This window comes from Balaenoptera physalus (assembly GCF_965194825.1).
Source record: "Balaenoptera physalus genome assembly, chromosome: 6".
NCBI lineage: Eukaryota > Metazoa > Chordata > Mammalia > Artiodactyla > Balaenopteridae > Balaenoptera > Balaenoptera physalus.
The window spans coordinates 87,700,714-87,727,800 of record NC_138885.1 but is presented as its reverse complement, the minus strand read 5'-3'; the positions used below and the strand labels follow the sequence as shown (position 1 = coordinate 87,727,800).

At 37.3% G+C, this 27,087-nt stretch overlaps 1 protein-coding gene across 9 annotated transcripts in view; it reads right to left on the bottom strand.

Moving 5' to 3' along the window:
- CCDC150 (coiled-coil domain containing 150) overlaps positions 1-24,808 on the bottom strand; it is a 98,205-nt gene extending 73,397 nt beyond the window's left edge. For 5 of the 9 annotated variants that reach the window (XM_082467003.1, XM_082466994.1, XM_082466998.1 and 2 more), the window contains exons 1-10: positions 24,702-24,808; positions 17,327-17,490; positions 15,979-16,199; positions 15,679-15,857; positions 14,003-14,071; positions 8,519-8,635; positions 7,348-7,477; positions 4,523-4,566; positions 2,926-3,018; positions 652-759 (exon numbers count right to left, since the gene is read on the bottom strand). In XM_082467003.1, the coding sequence (XP_082323129.1) occupies positions 652-759; positions 2,926-3,018; positions 4,523-4,566; positions 7,348-7,477; positions 8,519-8,635; positions 14,003-14,071; positions 15,679-15,857; positions 15,979-16,199; positions 17,327-17,490; positions 24,702-24,713 (1,137 nt within the window). In that variant the 5' untranslated portion in view covers positions 24,714-24,808. The other 4 variants (XM_082466996.1, XM_082466997.1, XM_082466999.1 and 1 more) reach the window with 4 other exon arrangements.
- Positions 24,809-27,087: the final 2,279 nt, after the last annotated feature.

Here is a 27,087-nt window from a genome sequence, read left to right as displayed (position 1 = left end):
TTATCTGTAAAATGAGGATGACAAATATCCCTTTATGTAACAGCTGCTAGGATTAAAGGAGGTAATATATGTAAAATCCTTAGCACAATGCTTGGTATATAGTAAGTATGCTCAAAAAAAAAAAAAAAGAGAGAGCCTTATTATTACAGCCTGTTTAGTGTCCTAGAAGTAGAAATTAAAAGACAAAACTGATTCTTTCTGATTGGAGTGATCAAGCTTCTGGGTGAAAGTGAGTCTTAAAGACTGAACACAATCTCAAACAGTTGAAAATGAAGTAAAGACCATTCTCAGCAGAGGGAATGGCATAAGCAAAATGGGAAAGCACAGGTCTTTGGGGAAAAGGTAAATACTTTAGGGTCAGTCATAAGTATTCTCCATGATTCTATCAATACTGGGACAGGTAATTACTTTTCCTAAAGTAATGATATTTGAGAAGAAACCATTAAGAAAGCACTGAGTGTAAGGCCAAATGACCCCTCTGATGAAAACAGGAAACAACTAATTAAAAAATAAAATAATTCAGAAAAATCCTTGAAATTAATTGCTACAATATTTTATGTATCCAGTTGGCTATTTGTATTTCCTGATCTCTTAGCCAAGGAGGCTTCCTGATGACTCTACCAGAAATTGACTAGTGTTAAAAATGAATACCTGCAGAATGGCTTGGTGGTCAGCAATGATTCTGGTATTTTCCATTCTAACAGTCTGAAGCATTCTGTTCAGCTCTGAACACTTTCTAGTCAGTTGGTCATTCAAAACCTAAGACAACATATACAGCAAATCACAGATCTCTCCAATAAATAAGTCTTTTTACTTACATATCATCATTTTTAACAATGGCCTAGTATTTCACCATACATGTGAACCTAATTTATTTAACCTAATCCCAATTGATATTTCATTAGATTATAAAATACTTTCAAATATTTGGAGTCATCATCCTAAACAACTGTAAATTAAAAGGGGAAATTTGCTGATACAGAGGAGCAACTGAAGCATTTGGCAGTTTACCAATCTTCCATTCTTCATAATTTTGAATGCTGGTCAATTACAGCAAGACATCTACAGAATGGAATTTACAATGTAGATGCATGGCCAATGTTACAGAAATCCATTCTCAAAATTGGATGATGAGCTTTCAGAATTGTTTAGCTGATAACAAAATACCTAAGCTCTTTCATCACCAATTACAGTATTCAAAAAAGCAAAATACAGATGACTGTGCCATTTCACAAGATTAACCTTCCAAAATAAAACAAAAATCTTTTCTGTAACACATCTATCATACATGTAGTTAGTTTATAATTCTCTTGTCCTTTTGGTATTTTGAAATTTGTATTCCTGTGGAAAATATTTATCTTAATTCTCAGCTATTTTTGCAAAGTATATTTGGTAAGGATCTTATGTTTTAATGTACAAACTCTTTAAGGATGGGGCAAATAACTCTGAAGGGTTAATAGAAAAAACACTCAAAAAACAGTAACAAGAAAGGACAGATAAACTAAAGATTATCTGGACAGCATCATAAGTGGGACAGCATCATAAGACAGGAATTCATTCAGGGGCATTTTAAAGTTATAACCAGATGCACAAACTATTTATCAAGGAATACTTGGGGATAAGACAGAGGAGAACTCTTGCTCCTTGAAAAGAAATAGCTAATTTTCTTTACAGCTAGATTGCTGGGCTCAAATTCCAACTGTGTCACTTACTAGCTATATATATATATATATTTTTTTTTAATTTATTTTTGGCTGCGTTGGGTCTTCATTGTTTCATGCCGGTTTTCTCTAGTTGCGGTGAGCAGGGGCTACCCTTCATTGCAGTGCGTGGGCCTCTCATTGCGGTGGCTTCTCTTGTTGCAGAGCATGGGCTCTAGGCTCGAGGGCTTCAGTAGTTGTGGCATGCGGGCTCAGCAGTTGTGGCTTGCAGGCTCTAGAGAGCAGGCTCAGTAGTTGTGGCGCACGGGCTTAGCTGCTCCGCGGCATGTGGGATCCTCCCGGACCAGGGCTCGAACCCTGTTCCTTGCATTGGCAGGAGGATTCTTAACCACTGTGCCACCAGGGAAACCCTAGCTATATTATTAAACCTCTCTGTATATCAACTTTCTTATCTTTAAAATGGGAATAATAATAGTTCTAAAGAAGTCCTATTGAGAGGATTACAATGTTAGTAACATAAAGTGCTTAGAATTGTGCCATTACTGTAGTATGGATTCAGTAAATGTTAACTACCATTTATAGTAAGAGTAGTAGTAGTTACTGTTATCATTATTTTATGAAAGATCACATTTTGTATTTTCTTTATCATAAAGAGAGCATAACAACACTATGATCCTAACACTGAAATAATCAAATTGTACTAACAAAAAGTTCTTTTAAATGATCGATACTATTTCATTGGGCCCTATGAGAAATAACTCGGTTGCTTGCATATGTGGTGACTCCTCTCCATATACATGCATATACAGAAAACATCAGCTGAATGTGGGAACCACCATCCCACATAAAATGATTACACATAACTCCAATATCAGCAAGTATTTATTAGGTTCCTACTGTGCTTTGCCATAGAAGATACAAAGAAAGTATAAGATAGCCCTTGGCATTGAACTGCTTAGAGTTTCATAGGGGGAAATAAAAGGTATAATTTAGTGAGTAGATTAGAAAACAAACAAGGCAAAGTTTAAACTAGTGCATGGTTTAGCAGTATATCTCAAATACCTACGTATCACAGGAATTTAGAGGGTGAAATGGGAAATGTAGTTAATCTGATGATGTTTCACAAATGAAGTAAATCTTATGGAAATAAAAATTTTGGATGATGGCAATGGTATGAATTCACGTAACCAGGATTAATCTTGGTTCTTGGTTCTTTAACTGAACAAAATTAACATCTAAACACTAGAGAAATGGGAAGATTTACCTGTGCTTTTTCTGATGCTTCATGAAGGAATATTATTTCAGACCTCAAATATGCATTTTCTTCATGTTCCTTGTTGAAAGACATCTGTATATTCTACAGGAAAAAAAAAAAAAAAGAATTTCTCTTTTTCTACATGTAAGAGCTATTACATGTATCTCTTTCAAAATACCTGTTCTGTATTGTGGCTAGTACCAGTTCAAGTTCTAATATACATAGATAAGTGTCTTATAAAGGATTTTTTTAAATCTTGATATATCCAACTCCCAAACTTCTCTTAATTTATAAATTTATCAAAACTATTTATTAAAAATATTCTCATACTGGGACTCCAATTAGAAAGAATTTGCCTAAAAACAAACCTCGATATTTACCTAGTATCCTATGTCAAAAAAATTCTACTCTCTAAGATGAAATATTTTTACTTTATGTTACATACACATTTCTTCCTATTAGCAGTATGAGCTTATTATTTCAAAGAAACACATGCAAGGATCTTTTAAAATTATAAGTAGGGGAAGAGATTTTCATCAAGGAATACCTGAGGGTGGAGCAGAAGAAAGCACCTTTGTTCTGTGAAAAAAAAATGTTCTCTTTGAGATGAGGAAAAGGTGATAGGGATGTTGAGTTGTGGGCTGGGTTTTTCCTAATAGGTACTTAGTCAAATGGGGAAGAACAAAGTCTAAGTCCTCTCCCTTCAGAGAGAGAACCACTTTTCTAGCTTTCCAGAAGAAGCATCTCAATAAAAGTCAACATCATATAACATCTACATCATGAGATTAATTTAGAAATGTCTTAAGATATAAAAGTAGTAACATTTATTCTATTTTTTATTGTGGTAAAATACACATAACAAAATTTATCATTTTAACCATTTTTAAGTCTTTTTAATGAAATGTCTTTTTTATTGAAGTATAGTTGATTTACAATATTGTGTTAGTTTCAGGTGTACAACACAGCGATTCAGTTATATATAATAATATTAATATTATATATTATATACAAATATACATTATATTATTATATAATTACATCTAATAATATGTATTCTTTTTCAGATTCTTTTCCCCTGTAGGGGAAAGGGGTGGGGAAGGATAAATTAGGAGGTTGGGATTAACATATGCACACTACTATATATAAAATAGATAACCAGCAAGGGCCTACTGTATAGCACTATACTCATTTTAACTATTTCTAAGAGTACAGTTCACTTAAAACTATTTAAGTGTTAAGTGTTAAATTCAGTGGTAGTAAGTACATACATTCATGTTGTTGATAAACCATCACCAAAAATAGTTAATATTTCTTACATTTCATAAAAAAAGCTTCACAACAATTCATTTGCAATAGGTATAAAATGCAAATAAGTCTCATTAGTTTTGCCAAGGCACCTTTTTTCAAACTATAATAATCTGCATGAAATGATTTATTTCCTAATATCCAGTTGACAATAGTTCTGGATATACACTCATTTACACTGAAACTTTTTTTAATAAAGATTTTAGGAGAATCAGAAGGACTGTAAACAAACATGAGTGAGGAAATACTACTTAGTGAAGAGATGAAAGAAAACCTCTGTACTCAAAACCTCAAAACCTACCTTATTTTCTTCAACCAACTTGGAAATGAGGTCATCTCTAGAAACTAAAAACAAAAAAAGTCCACATAACTATGATGATAATAACTTACAACTACATTGAAAACACATGGTATTTTCCCTGAGAAACTTTGATTTAAAAAAAATTTGTTTTAGTCTGTATTTTGCAGAAATAAGGAGAATGGAAGTATTTCTATCATATTTTTATAGACTGGAAACTAAATCCTGAAATTATCAAGAAACTAGTCCACAGTCATGTACAATGGTAAATGAGGTCACATTTTACTCAATGCACAGATGATGATGAGTCTGAGGGATTTCAAGCCAGAGAGGCACACAATCAAAAAGATCAAAAAGCGTTTTGTTAGATTACTCTGACAAAGGCTCAGTAAAGACAGGGAGATCAGTTTAGTAGCTGTTGCAGTAACCCAAGTGTAAAACAATGAGAGCTGGCTCTGAGGTAATGATGCGGAAGGAAAAGACTTGTGAAAAGCAAGCAGGGAGAACTGTCAGGACTTGGTGACCCACCGGTGGGGTAAAGGCAATAGATGAGTCAAGGAAAATATCTAGTGTACAGACCTGGACAGTGGGGGTGGTTGGTGGATTCTAACAGGGAATTCAGGGCAAGGAGCAGGTTTGGGGGATATAATGAGTAAAAATGACTGCAACACTTAAGCTTCCATCATGTGTTTTGAGGTATCTGCAAAGCATCTAAATATAGATGATTAGTTGGCAGTAAGATACCATCTGGAGCTCAGGAGGATGATTTGGTGTGGGAAAAAAAAGAGATGTGAAACCACTCAGAGTATGTATATACAGTGAAAATAAAACCAAAGGCAGAAATAGGAGAACAGTTTGGCACTGTATACTAGTAGCCAAGAGATATAGACTTTTCTGAGGTTAATGTTTGGCTTCATAGACAATTCATAAAGATCTATTAGTTTTGTTTCACTTAAATATTCTAAAGCCAGAAAATTACAAAACACATAAAAACTCACATTTTATTTATGATATACTCAGAAAAACTGTACTTCTTGAAAATGAGTCCAAGACTCATTTTAAACAAATTCTAATTTAACATATGTGAAGGAGCAAAAAGATAAACTACATGATCTATTTTGAAAATTCCACTAATCAAAGAAAGACTAAAAGGGGAATGTTTATCCTACTTAGGAGAACAATTTAATCACTTTAATTAATGTGTGTGTAATACACACACATATACACATATATATACATAATGTTTATTGCTAATGAATAAACAATTATTAATAAATAAGTGCACTTTAAAATTCATTGAAGCAAATATCTAAAGGCATTCCTTTTATTAATCTAGTTAGAATAACTATTTGTACCTTAAAGTAATAAAATTGCATGCATGTAAAGCATCTATTATTCAATATGAAGCATATAGCTGGTATTCAGACAGGTTTCCTTTTTTTATGTTAATTTGAATTACTGTTATTCTAATCTCAATGTTTTTAATGGTCTTCCATATATTCTTACAAAATTCAAAACTAAAGCATTAATCCATTAAGAAAGTAACATTTTAAAAAATCACTTAATCAGAAGGACAACTAGTATAATAGAAAGAGCTGTGTTTTAGCCCCAGCTATTCTATTTACTGTGGGTCCTTCACTATAGATCTTTTTATCCTTCTGTAGAATGGGGTATATTTTCTTATCTTTCTCACAAGTTTGCTGTAAGGCTCAAATGGGATAATGTGGTAGTACAATAAAATGTAACATGTATTTTTGTAGGCATGCAGTCACAGGAAGACAGAAAATTATTTAGGGGCATTATCAGTGAGAACTTCACAGAATAATTCATTACTCAACAACTATATGGAAAAAGAATACTTTCTGCTAAAAGCAGTAAGTAAAAGTATTGAATGGATTACTCTTTATGTTTGTTTTTTTTTTTTAATTTTCATTTCCTTTTTGGTATTCCCTGGCCTCATTACAGCCACAGAGCAGGAAAGCCTCACTGGCAAGAACACTGGGTTTGGAGTTAGAAGATCCAGTTTGAGGCCTCACTTCACCATTTATTCATTTTGTAACTTTAGGAATTACAGATAGTTTTTGTGTATTACATGAGATAATGTATGTGAAAGCCCTGTGTAAACCATGAAGCGTTATTCATCCGTAAGGCACTGCACTGGAACTCTGGGTGATCTCTATAGTGAGATCTACCTGAAAATTGCTGTTACATTATATATTAACAAACAGCAGTCTGATAAGGGCTGTTGGGTTGGAAGAAGCATGTCTCTGAGCGACCTGGGATCAAGTCTAGACACTTCCATTTCCTAGCTCTGTCACCTTTTAGGACTTTTTTTTTTAAAACAGATGTTTTTTCCTCAAACGAGTAGTTAATCTAACCTCTCTCTATGGTACCTTACAACTATTCATTTCTACAAATACAAGTTGACCAAAATAGGTTGATAACCTGAAGAATGGAAAGTCTGACATGATAAATGGTTAGAATCAGTAGGATAGCAAGGATTAATGACCTCATTTCCTTATTAGCATTCTATTATCCAATATTCAATCTAGATTTATAGAACCCAAATGTTCCCAAGTCCACAGTTAAATAAACCTGAAAAAAATCTACATAAGTTTACAATTAAGAGGGTCAAATTCTATTTTATTACCAACATTCTCTGTCTTTCTCAGTGCCACAGATAAAAAGGAAATCAGCAATTTTTTACATCCAGGTCTGTGGGAAATACCAGTAACACTGGCCACTTCGAGAATTTGGAATCTTAAGAGTTTTCGCATGAAATCTCAAAAAACTAACAAAAGTGTAATTTCTAGCATCTGTTTTCATACCTAGATCAGACTTGAGCTGTGAGGTAGCGGCCTCCAACTCTCCTTTCTGTTGTCGCTCCTGTGCCAGTAGTTCTTGGGTGGTCTGAATAGAACTGCGTAGGGCAATGCAGTTTTGCTGCAAAATTTGCACCTGAAATCGTATAAGAAAAACTCCTTTTCTGTAAGGTAAAGATTTCTACTAAGCTAACTTATAGCACAGGCGTAAGGCAGATTTTTCTGATCTTAATGTTCCTGGAGGAAGAAGCGGTGTTTATGTGTTACAGTTAAAGATCTCAACAGAGTGCAGTGTCTTCCAGCAGTGCTGTCCAGGAGAACCTTCTGTGCATTCTTCAACAGCACTCAAAATGTGGCCAGAGTGAGCGAGGAATTGAATCTTTAATTTTGTTTAATTTTAACAAATAAAATTAATTTTTATTTAAATAGCCACATGTGGCTAGTGCCTACTATACTGGCAATATAAGGTATAGCAATAAAGGATCATTTGCCAATTCTTTAAGTAGAATCCTCTTTATAATTCCATTGTGAAGGACAGCACTCGTTAAAATAATAAAAATTATGTAATCTAATAATAGGTATTATGATTTGAAACTACTAATTGCCTTGGTACTTAGCATTTAAAATATTCTAAATTACATATAGATATTTCAAATAACAACTTTGATGAAAGCAAAAATATTATGCTAAAATAAATGAGACTTGAAAACAGCAATGCAAACACATTCCTGATTATTTGACTTACTCCTTGCTTCAAATGTCAGCTCAGTTTAATCTTTCTTTTTTATGCACGTCATATACAATACATATAACATGAGACTAGGTCAGTGCGTTCCAAAATCAATTCCTGTAACAGAGATTATATGGTGCAGAGGGAAGGATTCCCTCCCAGGAGCTAAGAGTTCACTTCTGTAAAGCCTGAGACAAAATAACCTCTCAGTCCTTAGCTCCCTCATTCATAAATTAAGAGCGTTGGGCTAAATGGCGTCAGAGTCCTTTCTTACTTTGCACTAAAATTTTTAAAATTGTAGTAAGAATGTTAATAGAGGAATACCAAAGAAAAGAATTTAATAAATCTAGAGGAAATAAGCAAAACTATAGGTTTGTAGGTAAAACATTAGCTTTTCCCCTTTGGTTTCACTTTCCCAACATAAACAAGGAGAGAAAATCTCTCTACCTGTTTCCGTTCCATCTCCACTGTTGATCCCATTTCTTGTATTTTGAGTAGCAAGGCTGATCCAGATTTCTCAAGAGATTCCCTTAGGTGCTTCTCTTGAGACAGTTGTCTCCTTAGCTATAGAGCAACATTGCAGTTAGGCAAGACCAAGGGAACTTCATAGCAGTTTAACAAAGATCAAAGTCACCATGAAAAGTTTACCAGACATGCCATCTCACCCCCATTCTTCGTTCATTTATGACTACTCAGAAACATGTTTTTGTTTCTCCCTAACGGATAACCTTCTAAGAAATGCAGAGTCAAATTTGTTACCCTCATCTTCCTACTGTGTAAGTCTGTTTTCCAAATTGTGGGTCAAGACGCATTAGTAAGTTGCAAGAAGTACTTGAAAAAGGGGGGAGAAAAGAATAGAAAGAAAATGTCAGAGCACATAGCAAGTAGTAAGGAAGGGTAAGTACTGCTTCATGAAATGTTTGTGTATATGCATGTATGTATGGTGTTGCAGTGTAAAATATGTCTTACAATGTATTGCTGTCAAAAAGAAGTTTGAAAAACACTAATATGTCTTAGTATACGTATTTTCTGTATTTCTCTATTTTCTAACTTTATTTTTTAACTCTTTATTTTCCTGTATTTTGATTTCTTCACCTATATATATATATATATATATTTTTTTTTTTTTTTTTTTTTATCCCATAGTATTATAAACATTCCTCTGAAAGCTGTTTCAATTATGTATTGGAATTTTTTTTTTCATGTATTGGAACTTAAAGATCAAAACAAATAATGAAGTAGTTGTTAAGCAGCAGACAAAAACAACACTCAAGAATTTGGGTACACTGACCTTATTTCTATCAATAAATGACTATAAAATGAGTTAGGTAAAGATACAAAGAAGGTTAAGAGTCTCTTTTATCATGAAGTAAAGAAATCCTTTCCAATTTAAATGGGAACTGAAAAATGCTGTTCCTTTTATGAAGTGATGTTAAATTGAAAGAATTTTTTAATTTTTTTACTTATTTATTTTTGGCTGCGTTCGGTCTTCGTTGTTGCGCGTGGGCTTTTTCTAGTTGCAGTGAGCGTGGGCTACTCTCCGTTGCGGTGCGCGGGTTTCTTGTTGTGGTGGCTTCTCTTGTTGTGAAGCACAAGCTCTAGGTGAGCGGGCTTCAGTAGTTGTGGCGCACAGGCTTAGTTGCTCCGCAGCATGTGGGATCTTCCCGGACCAGGGCTCGAACCCATGTCCCCTGCATTGGCAGGTGGATTCTTAATCACTGCACCACGAGGGAAGTCCCAGAAATTCTATTTTTAAACCCTAGTAAAGATGACATAAGAGTACACTTTATAATTCTTCTCTACATTGTACATATGTACTTTATATGTGTTTTCTTGAAGGATGATATATTTAACAACTTTTAAGAAGTTTTTTTTTTAAATTAATTAATTTATTTATTTATTTATTTTTGGCTGTGTTGGGTCTTCATTTCTGTGCGAGGGCTTTCTCCAGTTGCGGCAAGCGGGGGCCACTCTTCATCGCAGTGCGTGGGCCTCTCACTATCGCGGCCTCTCTTGTTGCTGAGCACAGGCTCCAGACACGCAGGCTCAGCAGTTGTTGCTCATGGGCCCAGCTGCTCCGCGGCATGTGGGATCTTCCCAGACCAGGGCCCAAACCCGTGTGCCCTGCCTTGGCAGGCAGATTCTCAACCACTGCGCCACCAGGGAAGCCCAAGAAGTTTTTAAAAAGTGAAATGAGATGAGAAATATGTTGACATGAAATAGTTACAAGATAGCCCGTTTTGGAAATGTTCTATGATTTTCTTAACCATACACCTAATATTGAACATTTGGATATTTCCAGTGTTTTGCTATTCTAAATACTGTTCTGCTGAACATGCTTGAGAATAAATCTTTCATTGAATTTCTGATTATTTCCTTGGGATAAATCCTACAAAAGGAATCACTAGGCTAAAGGTATAAACATTTTTTAGACTTTTGATACATTTTACATTTCTCCTTCCAATTTTAACTTATCAGTAGTATTTGAATAAATCTCATCAGCACTACAGATTATCACTTTCTTAAATCTTTGCTAATAAATGAAAAACAACACCTTAATATTTTTGCATTTCTTTGGTTCCTAGTGAGATTAAACATTTTCTAATATGGTTATTAGTTCTTTGTATATTTTCTGAACTGTTCTTATCCTTTGCCCACTGTTTTTTTCAAGTCAATTTAAGTTCTTTAAAAGGGAAGATTATTGTCTAGTTTTGTTATGTTTTATTAGTTTTGCTTTTTTTATACATGTATAAGATTTTAATTTTTATATGGTCAAACTTACTGAGCTTTTTATAATCCTGTTCCTTCTTTTCAAGCTTAGAAATTCCTTCCTTATCCAATAATCAGTTAAATATTAATATTATAATCTTATTTAAGAATGAGCTATAGTTTTCGTTTTGGGCTATATTTTTCAGGTTTTATTTTAGTATCAGATTATAATCACTTAATAATTTAGAGTAGCATAATATACTTTTCTAAGCTCTACATCGAATTATATAGTATAATTTGCTCAAGATATAATTTAAGTGCCTTATAAAGGGAATCTTTATTTGATAATTATACTACTAAGATATTCAGCCCTAAAGCATTATGAAGGGCTATCAGTTAATCTATTTCATGTTCATCAGAACCAGATTTTATATATATATGTATTTCTTATCTCTTAGAAAGATATATACTGCATTTTCTTTATCTTTGTATAGTCCTTTGTTATGGGCTGAATTGCATCCCTCTGAAATCCATATATTGAAGCCCTAAACTCCAGTATCTCAAAATATGACTGTGTTTGGAGATAGGGCCTTTAAAGAGTTGTTTAAGTTATGAGGCCGCTGGGGTGGGCCTTAATCCAACATCACTGTTGTCCTTATAAGAAGAGGAAATTTGTACACAAAGAGACACCAGGGATGTGTACACAGAGAAAAGACCATGTGAGGACACAGAAAAAAGGCAGCCATCTGCAAGCCAAGGAGAAAGGACTCAGGAAAAAACCAAACCTGCTGATGATATCTTGATCTTGAACTTTTCACCTCCAGAATGGTGAGACATAAATTTCTGTTGTTTAAGCCACCAGTCTGTGGTACTTTGTCATGGCAGCCCCAGCAGACTAATACATCCTTCCTGCTCCACATACCCTCAGTGCGTGGGCCTCTGTGCTACGCAAATGTCCCTATTTGACTAGCACAGTCCTTCTTCAGGTCCTTGACAAGTTCAATGAAAATTCAACATTTTATTACAGCACCAAGAATTAAGACTTCCCCAATAAAAAAATAATGTTAAGTGGCAATCCAAAGAATAGTCTTTTCAATAAATGGTGCTGTAACAACTAGATATACACATACACAAACTCACCCAAACAATCTAGATACAGACCTCACACCTTTCACAAAAAATAATTCAAAACCTAAATGTAAAATGCAAAGCTATAAAACTTCTAAAAGATAACATAGAAAAATCTAGGTGACCTTGGGTTTGGCAATGATATTTTATTAATAGATATAATACCAAACGTACAATCCATGAAAAAAAATGGATAAGTTGGACTCCATTAAAATTAAAAGCGTCTGCTCTGCAAAAGACACTGTTAAGAGAATGAAAAGATAAGCTACAGATTGGGAGAAAATATTTGTAAAACACATACTGGATAAAGGATTGGTATCCAAAATATAAAAAGAACTCTTAAAAACTCAACAATAAGAAAAAAACCCAGCTGCAAAGTGGGCAAATGATCTAAGATACCTCACCAAAGAAGATAGACAGATGGCAAATAAGCATATGAAAAGATGCTCAATATCACGTCCGTAGAAAACTGCAAATTAAAACAAGATACTATAGATACGCCTATAAAATTAGCAAAAATTCAAAACACTGACAACACCAAATGCTGGTGAGGATGTGGAACAACGGGAACTCTCATTCACTGCTGGTGGGAACATAACATGGCATAGCCACTGCAACAGGTTGGCAATTTCTTAGAAAACTAAACATAAGCTTATCATATGATAAGTATGAATCGTACTCCTAGGTATTTATCCAAAGGAGTTGAAAACTTATGTCCATACAAAAAAACTGCATATGAATGTTTACAGCAGCTTTATTCATAACTGCCAAACTTGGAAGCAACTAAGATGTCCTTCAGTAGGTGAATGGATAAACTGCGGTACATCCAGACAATGGATTATTGTTCACTGATAAAAAGAAATGAGCTATCAAACCATGAAAAGACATGGAGGATTAAATGCATATGCTAAGCGAAAGAAGGCAGTCCAAAAAGGCTACATGCTGTATGATTCCAACTACAGAGACAGTGAAAAGATCAGGGGTTGCCAGGGGCTTGGGGAAAGATGGGGGGTGGGGGAGGGAGGTGCGAGGTGATGTGTATGTAGAGCACAGGGCATTTTTAGGGCAGTGAAACTATTCTGTATACTGTGATGACCAAAAAGTAAAACTTAATCTAAGCTGTGAACTTAGTAATCGTGTATCAAAACTGGTTCATCAAATGTAACAAACATACCACACTAATACAGAATGTTAATAATAGAGGAAGCTCTGGGGGTGGGGAGAAAGGATATATGGGAACTCTGTTTCTGTGCAATTTTTCTAAAAACTTAAAACTGCTCTAAAAAGAATCTATTAAAATAGCCAAAATATTTTTTTAAAGCATGAAACAATATACTCCAACTAACAATGAACGATCATATGCTTTTATCAGTAACTAATGGTAAATAAAATACTCTACATGAGAGAATGTCCCAGATAGCTACACTTACTACCCTAAACACACTGAAATTCATAATTTTTAAAATAGTATATCTATTTCTCTGTTTTGTATAACAGAATATTTTAAATATAACTTGATTCTTTTGATTTGGACTAATGTCAATTATTATTCTGTCAGGGAATATTGAGGTTTTTAGGCCACTGTCAAGGTGTATTGAATTGGTAATTCTTCTGACTCTTCCACTGTTTTCAGCTGCAAATTTTTAGTCCAACAACTTTTAGCAGCCACCTACTCCATAATTCCAATCTGTTATCTACTTAAATTTAGACTGAAATGAAAGTTTTAAGGTAAAATTAGATGAGCAGACTTATTAAAAGCTTCTTATTTTAAACACAACTTCAGTGTAAAAGGTCTTTTTATGTCCACTTAACTCTAGTATATGGGCAACTGCATGAGTTTCATGGTAACTGTTTCCCTCCCGGCTGAGAGCATTTATTTTTTATTTCTGGTTTTGTGGCAGTATTGAGGTGAAGGGAAGTCTTAATGTCACATACGGGCAGGTGTAACTTCATGTGGCATATTTTTAAAATCTTCCTAATAAACAGCCACATATTTTCTTCTTCAATGGTTTCTTTTCATTCTATCCACTTCCTTGACTTCCCCCTCTGCAATTCCAATGCCCCCTTCACCTTCCAGCTTCCTTTTTATCTTACCTCCTGAATTTTAAGATTCATTTTACGTTTTGTGGTCTTCAGTTCCTCTTCAATAACGGCTGCATTCTTCTAAAAATAGAAGGAGAAAAGGTTCTAAATAATCTGAAATGACAGGAAGAAACTGTCTATGGTATATCACAGTTCAAATCTAGACTTTTTTGGGGCAACCTATAAATGCTATTCTGAATACAGTTATAAACACTTTTTATGAGTCTAAAGTAATTATTACAATGAGATATTTAAAGTTATTTTATTACTTTGATTCATGACTTCTATCATTTTCCCTTTCAGATAATTAAAAAATGATTAGTCACATGTACCTTATATGTAAAATTCAATAATCAGAGGAAAATCTGGTAATTGCTAGACATTTTTCTTACAGGGTATATTCCTATTTTTTTAAGTACTCCATTTTTTCTAGCCTCAAATATTATCTATGCTTAGGAGTTGAGGATGAAAAACACAGTTTTCACTATTCATTCTCTTTTATATTATTATTAATGGCACTACAATCTAAGATGTAAAAACTCAAAGCTGTCTTTGCCTTCTTCTCTACCTTCAGCCCCTATCCAATACCACATTCTAAAATATCTTTCCTCTCAAAATGCCACAACCGTAATTCAGACCTAATAAGGTCTATGTCTCAAATAAGGCAATGGATTCCTAATTAGTTTTCCTATCTCCAATCTCTTCTTCTATAATTGATAATCTACACTACTGCTGGATTAGTTTTCTTGTTTTCATTATGTCACTTTCTTATCAAAAATTTAATCACTCCCCATAGGATCAAGCCCAACTACTTGATTATTCTTGATTTTGAGATCCTCTATGACGTTATCCCTAGCCAATTTCCAACTTATTTTACACAAACAAATCCTCACTCCTGTCCAGCTAATTTATGCATTTCCTCCTAACTGCACCCAAGGGAAAGATCTAGGTTCAAATCTGAGTTACAGGAAGAAAACAGGCAAGTGTGATCTCGGAGAGGTGACTTCTCTTTGGCCCCAGTACACTTATCATTAAAATAGAGACAATAATATCCTACATCTTGAGGTTTTGCAGAGATTAAACAAAACATGTTTTAAACAAAATAACATCTGTTATACTGCCTGGCCTGTGAAGGGAAAACAAAATCATTAGTTTTTTTCCCTAGTCTTATTTTTTTGCTGCCTCTGTGTGTGGTCTTTTAAATGTCCTCACCTCACTGCTTTGCCTTCTAAAGGTTCATCTCAAGTCCTGTCTCTTCCTTGAAGCCTAGTCTAATCTATTCTAGACAGGACATGCGCACCTTCTCAAACCCACCTGAATACAGAACACTTAGTTGGCAATATTTGCTTATTGTCCTATACTGTCCTTCAATATTTCTTATACCCTTATTTTTTCTCTTTAGTTTTTCCTGCTACGCCTTGTTCTCCCAGCTAGCATATAAGCTCTTGAAGAGCACAGACTCCCTCGTACCTCTGGATCCTCACAGTCACATGTAGAGGGTAGGAATCTATAAATACTCAATTACTGACAGCACACAATGTTATAGGCTATCGATGTAGATAAATTTCAGATGTCAAGAATCCTCACACCAACATCACCTATTTTTAAAAGGCAGTTTTATGGGTCTGTTGCCTCCTCCAGATAACACGTTAACAGTGAGTTGGTATTCCAGAACTCTGGACTCAAACCTTTGTCTCTGAGGCAAGCTGCAGAGTCACAGTCAACCTTTGCACCTCATCTTGTACCTTATCTTCTTTCTCTTTTACATCTCTTAGTTGCTGGCGCAAATTCATCACTTCCAGTTGCAATAGCTTCAGGTCCTTGGAATGCTCCTCCTGTATTGTATTCAGTCTTTCCTTCAGCAAATCTACCAGACAGGACAGGAAGGTCATCAAGCAGTTTAAAGAAGGTCAGGAAAGGAAAAGAATCATGAACTCATCAAGCACCCACACAGGACCGAATTTCTGGTGATTCTCTTCTCTCTATACCTGTTTTCTGTGGGTTCAAATCCATTTCAGTTTGCAGACGGAAGATGTTCATCTTCAAGGACTGGATGAGGCTTTCCAGACGGCACATTCGACTTACCAGAAACTCACAGTTCTTCCATAAAATATCTCTTTTTCCTGAACAAATTATTTCATTCTGGATAGGGCTAATGATGTTCTGGCTCACAGGCTCTTCTAAACATTTTGGAGTTTCCAAGTGGCCTCTGGACAAAGATCCCAATATAACAATATTATAGGGTAATCCCAACTATCGAATCAATGTAACACTTCTACTGAGTATAAAAACTATATTCTTTAGTTAACCAGTATCTGATAGCCCCTGTAGATTTAAACATAGAGAGCACTATTAGGTAAAGAGGATGAGACCAATGTGGGATGGGTAAGGACCACTGATTTTCTAATGGTTATTTTAATCGGAATTTTTTGTAAACTTACTTTGTATGTAAAAGCAAGTGACATATAAAACATGTTAAATGCTAATTCTATAATGGTAAACTAAGAATTAAAGTTAGCATGGAGGCAGTATTTCACATCCTTTTTAGAAAATTTTTTAAACAAGGTGATAATAAACATTCCCATTTTGTTCTAACATACTCAACACTGGTACAAATTTAATCTTTCCTGAAGAGTTATTTATTCTATGTGTGCTATAATACCAACTATACTAATTTTAGGTCTTCATAAGAGACATTCAGGAAATACATGCGTAATTTTAAAGAAAATCACACCAGTAAATTCAACATTGGCCACTTAAGCACCCAGATTCCTCAAGGCCTTTGACAATCTAACTTTTAATGGCAATAACTTCTTCAGGAGCACAAAGGAAAAACACAGTTCTTCTTTTGAGTACTTCATTCTAAACTATGAATTTTTTTTAAGACTTATAACCTCTCTTTTAATTTACAATAAATCTGGAGAAAGAAAATACAGACCATATTAATGACATGAATCAAGTTGTAGATGTTCACCTTAACTAATATCAAAGTTTATTTTTATTTTTAAAAAAGGACCAAATTTTTTTTCTAATTATGTAAAAAATTACATTTGTTTTTAATCAAGTATTGAGGGAGAATAGGATATCAAAGTTTGTGCACCTAATTAACACAATTTAAAAATCTGTTTAGAATAGTGGTAGTAGCTCCATTACAGGAGGACAACTCTTTATCTTGCAAATATTTTCTAATTAATATTCTAATGTTATTTCTCAATTCTTCTCTAAGTACCTATTTCACCTGCCAAACCACCCACACTGTGACTCCTTATTAGTAACCAGTGAGGCAAAATTCTTCAACCTACAAAGATACTGTAACACTATTTTTTCATTTGTTACCTTTTTTCACCAAAGTCCAACATTATTAGGTCATCCCTCAGAGAACTGGTCTGCTCCTCAACTATTCTCATCCTTTGCTGAAGTACCGTGAATGTTTCAGAAGCTGTAGCATTGATGCGGGCTGGAGAGAGGACTGGTCTGGACATTGTAGTTTCCATATGCACCTGAGATTAAAGTCACAATATTAGTGTAGTCGGTTCTATTATTGTTCAAAATAGCCACTGCCCCTTCCTGTGGAGGATTATACATCCCTGTCCTGTTGAGCTTGGAAATGGCCATGTGTCCTGCTTTGGTCAGTTAAATGTGGGTAGAAGCTTTAAGAGCCAACTTGTCATTCATCATCTCTTTTCCCTTCTCCATGCGATGAGCAACATCCCAGATAGGGCCTGCTCCATGTGCCAAGATCCCAGAGTAAAGATTACATGAGCAGAGCCATGGCCCATCCATGGCATACAGTGTGAGTGAGCAAGAAACTAATGTTGTTATAAGCCGCAGATTGTTAGGTAGTTTGTTATTGCAGCACGATCTAGTCTATCCTGTCTGCTACTATTAGACATACACTAGGACCTATGACTTGGCTGAAGGAGTTATTACCTCTTTTCATTGCCAGCCATTTTCATTTTAACATATTCCCATCCAACCTTTCTGAAAACAAAACAAAACAACACTCTACAGTACTTGGATCTCTGAGCAGTTGTCATAAAATAGATTTACCAACTACCTTGCAGCAGTGACTTTTAAATATAACTTGCAAACATAACTTCATAGCAAAGACTCTTTTACACCTACTGACATCAAATTTCCAGACTCCTCCTGCGAGACCACATGAGAGTAAATGGGAGTAGTGAGACTACTCTTTCAGGTATTAGTGACAGAAGCAGAATCAGCTTATAAGCAGTCCCAACATTTAAACGAATCATGTGCCCGAAGTTCAATGACAAGATCACTGGTGGAAACTTTAAGGACATTCTCCTGCAATTCTATCCTGTACAGACATTTCTATACTAATCAAACCATAAACCTTAAGCATCACTAGCAGTAGTGTATCTGTGGGAATGTGTTCACAAAGGCCCCACCTGGAATATTCGTAATACACCTTTCTCTCCCACTTGCTGTGTGATTAGATACCTCCCCGAGGTATCCCAGGCAATGGAAGTGGGGACTCCCTCAGGTTCAAGTCACTGAAGGTGGTCCCCAGGACCCAGGGAAGGAATTAAAGAAGTCTTAAAACTGGTGGCAGGATTTAAGGGGGCACCAGTGGAAAGGCTGAGCTTCTTGCCAATGTAACACTGTTACAGCCACTGAGGACAGCTCTTTAACCACCTTCTATCTTTCCCCCACAGGTCCCAGAGAATGGCCTATTTCTCTCTTTTTACTTAAAACAAAACAAAAAAAACCCCAAACAAACAAACAAATACTTTACTGAGGAATAGTTGACAAATATAATTGTATACATTTAAAGTGTACAACATGATGATTTTATATACATATACCTTGCAGAATGGTTACCAAGATCAAAATAATTAACACATCCACATAATTAACAACCTCACATAGTTAACATAAGTAACTTTTTTTCTTTGTGGTAAGAATACTTAAAGATCTACTCTCAGCAACTTTCAAGTATACAATACCATATTATTAACTATAGTCACCATGTTATACATTAGATCCTCAGAATGTCTTATTTGAAAAGGCAAGCTACAGAATGGGAGAAAATATTCGCAAACCATATATCTGATAAAGGGTTAATATCCAAAATATATAAAGAACTCATACAACTCAGTAGCAAAGGAAGAAATAATCCAATTAAAAAATGGGCAGAGGGCCTGAATAGACATTTTTCTAAAGAAAATATACAGGTGGCCAACAGGTACATGAAACGATGCTCAACAACACCAATCATCAGGGAAATGCAAATCGAAATCACAAGATAGCAGCTCACACCTGTTAGAATGGCTAGTTTTAAAAAGACAAGAGATAACAAATGTTGGCAAGGATGTGGAGAAAAGGGAACCTTATGTACTGTTGGTGGGAATGTAAACTGGTACGGCCATAATGGAAAACAGTATGGAGGTTCCTCAAAAAATTAAAACTTGAACTACCATATAATCCAGCAACCCCACTCCTGGGTATATATCTGAAGGAACTAAAATCAGTATCTTGAGATATCCACATATCCATGTTCACTGCACCATTATTCACAATAGCCAAGAGATGGAAACAACCTAAACGTCCTTCAGTGGATGAATAGATAAAGATGTGATTTATATATATATATATATATAATGTTATTCAGCCACATGAGAGGAAATCCTGCCATTTGCAGGATGAATCTGGCGGGCATTATGCTAAGTGAAATAAGCTGGACAGAGAAAAAATAGTGTGTGGTATCACTAATATATGGACTCTAAAAACCAACCAAACAGAAAAATCTGATTTCATAGAAACAGAGAATAGAATGGTGGTTACCAGGGGCTGGAAGATAGGGGAAATGGAATGATGTAGGTCAAAGGGTACAAATTTTCTTTTTATTCTTATTTTATGCTCCTGACCAAGATTTCTCTTTGTGCTCCTCTATAAAACAGAATGCATTTCTGACACACATAACCTTTTTGAGTTCTTTAGATTTTCTCTTAACAATCAGCTTAAGGACAGGGGGTAAAGAAGTTCTCTTCTATTAACTGCTTTTCATGCTTCATTCTTGAAGGGAATGACAAAAGTAGACGCAGATATTAATAGAGTCTCTGGATACACAAAGATGTGAAGTAAGGTTCATCTACATTTCTGAAAAAGCCAGGTTTGGAGTTTCCTGCTCAGGTTACCACATGGGCCAGGATAGTGTCCCTCAGGTAATAGAAAGAAGAACCTCGAAGACAAACCTTAGGGCTGGTTCTACTGCCATGAAACCAGGGCTAGGGTTGGGGGAACCACCAATAGTGTGGTGTGGGAAGAAAATAGAGAGGTAACAGTGAAGAAACACCAGATGGGTTTACCCTCCATTCCATTTTCTGTCACCTGCTGTCTGGCTACTGCCAACATAGAAATAAACCAGGCCTCGGATTGGGAGAAAAAGTACGGAAAGGGTGTTTAATGGGGTTTGTAACAGGCAGTTGGCTCCTTTGTCCTCCCTCCAAAAGAAGTTGAAAAGTTCACGTCTCCACCCTCCCTTACAGCTGGCACATCCATGTGACATATCCTGGCCAGTGAGACTTTAGGCAGAAGTTTGCAAGAAGCTTCTGGGAAGACTTTTCTTTTTTTTCTGATAAAAAGAACAGAAATGAGGGCACCTGTCCTTTCCTTCCCCTGTGTGATGCCCGGGGCTCTGAGGGCTCTCTTGAAGTCAGCCATGCAGTATCTCACTGTTAAATGTAAACAAAGAGTCGGGGATCACCAGCATCTGAGAAACGAGGGAAAGGCCAGAGAAGCTCAGATTAACCTGACATTTTAAAATAAAACTAGTAACCTCCAAACTTTGCTTATGTGAGAAATATAAACTTTTGTTTAGTCACACTTTCCTGTTGCTTGCAACAAAAGCAGTCCTGGAATACATAGTAGTCCCAGATAATAGTTGGTAGAGAAATGAGAAGAAGAAGGAGGTAAAGAAAATGACAAGCGGTGCCGGAGGTGGGAGGGGAAGGCAATTTCTGTGGCAACTTGTTAGGCCCAGGGAGCTGGTTATAATATAAAGAACTGTCTAATTAATTTATGTCAGAAGTCAGATACATAATACTAACACAAATATAAAAGTTCATTTTTGGAAAAAAATACAGAAAATGGAGGACAAGTTTCCCACATATTTTTAATAAGATGCAGATTCCCACCTAAAATTTTTTCGTGTAATTGTCGAAATGGCATAGTTTTGCTGTTATTTCCCCAAGGTACCCAAAATAGATATAAAATGCTTACATAACCTTACAGGGTATGTGTGCGCATTCAGCCATAAAAACAAGATGGAAACCAACACAAATTAAATTGCTTCATTTTCTCAGAAAAGAGAAAGTAAGTCTATATATGTTTAGGTAAGAATTTACCTAGATCAGGTTCACACCCACCTGAACCTGATCTATACTGGAGCGCCTCAGGCTTCTGGAGAGGAAAAACACTCTCAGACAAAGAAGAAGAATAAACTTGGCCCCCAGCCTCTGAGGGCGAGGAGGTTTATAGAAAATTCATCCTCAGCAGGGAGAGATCGAGGTGCCTGGGACACTGGCTGACGGTGGGCAGAGGATAAAGCTTTTGAGTGAAATACATGGTGTTGTCCTTGAAATATCCTCTTAGTCAATCACTGAGGTTCAGGTCATCAAAGAAGTGGATTCAAAAACTAAACAAGACAATCTACCTTTTGAGGATTTATTACAAACAGGTCTCAGGGTTAGCTGAAAATTCTTCCCTACCCCCTCTCCAAATGGGGAGAAAAACAATGTCAAGGTCAGGAGAGCCCTCAGAAACAAAAATGGAAGCAATGGTGGCCCAGTGGCAAGAGCAGGACAGCCTTAATATCCACCAGGAAGTCCCTGAGCACCTGCGAGCCTGTTAAAGGAAAAGTAAGAACTTGAGATCCAGTGAATCCGTTGGGCTGAGGTTTAGAGTCAGGAGAGATTCTCATTTTCGCTGCGGTTGCTCATACCCCTGCCTCTCCTCCCTTATCCGGCACGTCCAAGCAAGGGTAACAGAAACACCATGCCTCCACACACAATCTGCAGGCCACCTGGAGGCCAGTGGCCGTAACTCTATGACTTCCATGCTCAGTAGACTTATAACTCTGTATGTTATTAAGAAGTTACAGACTCTCAACTCTATCTATAACTTATGGGGATAGAAGCCATAAGTCTTCTTACAAGAAGAGAACTTAGCTCTAATTGCTAATATTCCAGCAAAGAGACTACAGCTTGAACATATCTGTGCTTTGCTGTTTTTGAAAAGGAGTAAATATCATTGAATGCAGCCTTGAACCTAAGCCCTGATGCTTGATAGCAACGATAATAAAAAAAAAACTAAGATATAAGCTTTTATTTTTAAAAAAGTTAATTCACAATTACTTTCATAAATATATCATCATCAAATTAATACAGTGCTGTCTCTATGTTTAGGGAAAGTATTTCCAGAGAGCTCAGGTTACCTCACTGAAAGCATGGCATGAATAAGACAAATGTCGTTAAGTAATAATATACTAGTAAAAGCCAGGTGGCTTTGAAAAGGCAACACTGGCTTCTGTAGACACAGGCTCCATTCTTATATCTGGCAATAGCTACAACTATATGCTGTTGGTTCCAAAGTAACAGGCCAGGAACTCAGTGTAGCTTATCACAACCACTGGAAAATAATTTGGTCAATAAAATTTTCTTCATTTACTCATATGTCCAATAAACATTTCCTGAATGCCTACCACGAGCCAGAAACTGTTTTGACGCCAGGGAATACAGCAATGATCAAAAGAGACAAACTCCTTGCCCTCCTGGAGCTTATATTCCAGTTGAGGAAATAAGTAAAATATATAGTTTGTTCACTGGTGATAAGTACAATGGAGAAAAAGTAGGAAAGAGGATGGGAGGGAGGCTGTGGGGCAGGCTTCCATTTTAATCAGAATGGTCAAAGGAAACCTCACTGAGATGATATTTAAGCAAAAGACCTGTGAAGGAGGTATAGGAGTGACATCTGGATGGGACAGAAAGGTCCAGAAAGAGTGAACAGAGAGTGCAAAGGCCCTAAGTCAGAAGGCCTGATGGGTCCACAAACAGTAAGGAGGTCAGTTTGACTGGGAAGCACAAAGTGAAGGCGAGAATAGTGGGAGATAAGGTCAGAGAGTAATAACAGGACAGGTTACATACAGCCTTAAAGGCTATTGTAAAGGTCTGCCTTTACTTTCAGAGCTGTTGGAGGGTTTAGAGTGGAGAAGTGTTGTGATCTACCTTAACTTTTAACTGGATCACTCTGCCTAGATGGTAGCCAGGCAGAGATGGTAGAAAGACAACAGCAAAGTAGGAAGACCAGTTGTAAAGGTACTATGATAACCCAGGGGAGATACCGCTGGCTAGGACCAGGGTGCTAGCAACGGAACAGTAAGAAGTGGTCAGAGTCCAGACATATTTTAAAGATAGGTTTGGTTGATAGATTAGATGAGAAAGGATGCATTGGAAGCACAGTGTTGCCATTAACTGAGACAATGAAAGCCTATTAGGAAGAAGAAGTTTCAGGGGGAAAGATCAAGAGTTGTTTTGGAAATGTTAAATTTAAAACAGGAAAGATGCCCAATACCTGATTGAACTTGTAGATTTGGAGTCAGGGGAGAAAGGTGGACCGGGGATATAAATTTTGAAGTTGTCAATATATACATGGCTTTTAAAGCCGCGGAGAGTGGATAACAGAACAGAAAAGATTCAAGGACCTAGTCCTGGGCGCTCCAAGATCAGTGTGGAGCACTCAAGCCAGACTAACCCAAGCTTCACCCCAGTAAGGTCATATTCTTAATCATTTTCTATCTTCAGAGCCCAGACAGTACATGGGACATTGTGGGTGGCAAACTGCGGTATAGTTCAACAAAAAGTTAACTTTGTTCCAGCCTAATTGGTAGGAGCTGGGGAAACAGCAATGAACGAATGTAAATTCCTGACACCTGCATTCTAACGAGTGGGCCAGGGAAGATAACCGGTGGCAAAACCAGAAAATTAATGAAATGGCTTTCCCAGGAACCTATAACGCCAACCTAACATATAAATAAAGAAAAGTCGGACTGGGGCTTATGCGCGGCCCTCTCTGGTGGCTATCCTTCCCCCGCTGAAGCCAGGTCAATGCAAACCTCGCTCCTGGGCTTCCCTGGTGGCGCAGTGGTTGACAATCTGCCTGCTAATGCACAGGACACGGGTTCGAGCCCTGTTCTGGGAAGATCCCACATGCCGCGGAGCAACTAGGCCCGTGAGCAACAACTACTGAGCCTGCGCGTCTGGAGCCTGTGCTCAGCAACAAGAGAGGCCGCGATAGTGAGAGGCCCGCGCACCGCGATGAAGAGGGGCCCCCGCTCGCCGCAACTAGAGAAAGCCCTCGCACAGAAACGAAAACCCAACACAGCCAAAAATAAATAAGTAAATAAATAAATAAATAAATTTTTAAAAGAATATAAAAAAAATCTCATCCCCTTCACTTTGACCATCACTTTAAAAAAGAAACAAAAATTTTAAAAAAGCACCTCGCTCCTAAACAGTTTTCACCGGCATCCAGCGCAGAAGCGCCATAAATCACGGTCCTGAGCTCCAGAGGGCAAGAGTAAACTCCGCCAGCTAGGGGAGAGGGCGGCAGGGAGAGATGACTGGGACCTTATCTGAACCGCCGACCCGCCCCCGCGGACTCCGGACCTCCCAGGGTCCCGCAGCCTCACCCCACAGTCCATCTGTCCTCCTGTGGCTCTGTTCGGCAGAAGGTGAGCTGGTTTCTATGGCACTAAGACAGCGCTTTAAACCTACCCGCCCCCGGCGCGGGAGTTCCCGTACGCAGGCGCACCCGTGGCAGGGCATGCCGGGAATCGCAGTTTTCCCGGCCCTGGAGGGCCCTCCGCCCCGGGCGGGACCCAGGCCGGTATCCGGAGGCGCACAGGGAACGCGCAGCCCCATGACCCGGACGACGACAGATCTCCATCGTGCTCGCAAGCGGGGCACGCCGGGATAGGTAGTTTCCGCCCACTCATGTCCCGGAGGTCCTGCGGCGTCCGCTTTGCGGAGTTACCCATCCCACGCCGGTGAGCGTGCGGCGTTTGGGTCATTTGACACATACCCTGCAGCAGGTCAGAGTCCAAGAGAAGAAAATGTTTTTAGTTTTAGAAGGATGAAAGTATCAAGTAACTTCTGAACGACAGGAAAATAAGATTTTGTTAATGAGCATAAAAAATGGTAAAAATACCGAGCTCAAACATTGTTCTCATTGAAGAAATAAACAAGCAAGCCCCTCTTCATCCTCGTGCATCATGGCCAGACCGAGAGTAAAACACATGTCTGCTCCCTGGTTTTTTGTCTCTTCAGCGTAATTTATTTCTTGCTTTGTCTACAGGTGAGTAGGTATTTCTCAGTTTGACTGTAAGTAGCTGCGAAACGAGAGAGAGCACCGAGAATAAAACTGCAGTCGTTTCTGAGTTTTGCTGTAAGACTGGGAATTCACACTTACCGTGAAGTCTTCTACAGTGAAAAGGCAACACGGCTTTGCTTTAGGTAGCTGGACAGAACACCTTTTACCAGCACCAGGGCAATTAATGTATTCTTCTCGTCTCTCTGGGGTTGCAGCTGACAATAACTTTAGCCCTCAAATGAATGCTGTCAGATCCGAGATGAGTCCTCCCTTGCTTAGCGAGTGGCGGCTGAATTGATCTGGCTGTTCTTATTCTGATAGCCGAGACTCACGTGAGATGGAGAGAATGTCAAACCACAGCTGTAAGGCATATTCATCAAACTGTAGGGCCATCCGGTGAAGGAGAAATGAGCACCGCAAACGTTATTCAGGTGAAGGGGCCAAATAAAGCTTTTAATATGAAAAGTGGAAGAGTATTTTAGAGCGTCAATACAAAGAGCCAGTTACTCGCAGGTTTTCTCTTGCAGTGACCTCTGATTTATGGATGAAGATGAGGGATATGTGTATGCACTCCGTAGATAATCTGCACACTTAAGTGTAATGAGAGTTTTCACCTTCTCCTTGGCTCTCCATATTAAACAGCAGTCAGGGAGCCAAATTGATTAAATTTAGTGTTTTTAATTTATTTTCCTCTGTCTACCATTTGGTAAACCACATTAGAACTTAAGTCAGGCAATTACAGAGTTAGAGAAAAGAATCTGAAGTCGTCAATAAACTAATTCATCTGTTAGAGAAGGGGTTTCTGGACACCTGAGAATTTACTATATTAAAAGTCTGTTTTTATTGTAAGTGCCTGAATGTATTGATTTTTTTTCCTGATTTCCCTCTTGATTTTCAGTTGATAAATAGTTTCACACTTGTTGGCCCCACTCAAAAACAAGGTCTTTTCAGCCATGGAAATCCTAGGGATTCCATGAGGACCATCCTCTCTCATGACTACTATGATAGCCTTCTAACTGGTTTTCTGATCACTCTTCCCAAAGCATCCTTCATATAGCTACTAAAATGATCTTTTGAGAAAGTAAATCTGATTATCTTATTCCTTTGCTTAAAAACATTTAATAGTTCCCCACTTGAACTTTTAGTTTTCCATTGAACAGTATGAAGCCCAAATTTCTAATGGCTTCAGCCTAATCTACCAGCCTCATCTGCACCTGGCCCCCCAAGGGAACCTTGAATTCAAGCCTACAGGCACGTCTTTGTGCTTGCAGGCTCTGCACCCTCTGCCAGGCATGCCCTCCCTCTCATCAGTCTGGTGAATTCAATGGAAATGTAACCTCTTCTGTAGAGCCATTCTATTCCCTCCCAAAGTATTTATTGTACAGCATAATTGTCAGTGTGCCTTACCTCCCCTTGATTAGGCTGTAAGCCACTTGAGGACAGGCCCTTTGTTCTCTTTATTTTGATTTTTAAATTTTCAGCTGCAAGCACAATGCCTGGCAGACAGTAGAGGCTTGGTAAGTCCCTGTTTAGTGAATGAATTAATGAATAAATTTTGAATGCTTCTACAGAGGCTATGTCTCACTCTCGTGACTATACTATTTGTAGGCAGGAAAAGGCATCTGCTTTTTTCCACAGCTGGGAATGATTTGACATTGCAATTACACAAATGACAGCAAAGTTACCTGCAACCACTTCCCCTTGGA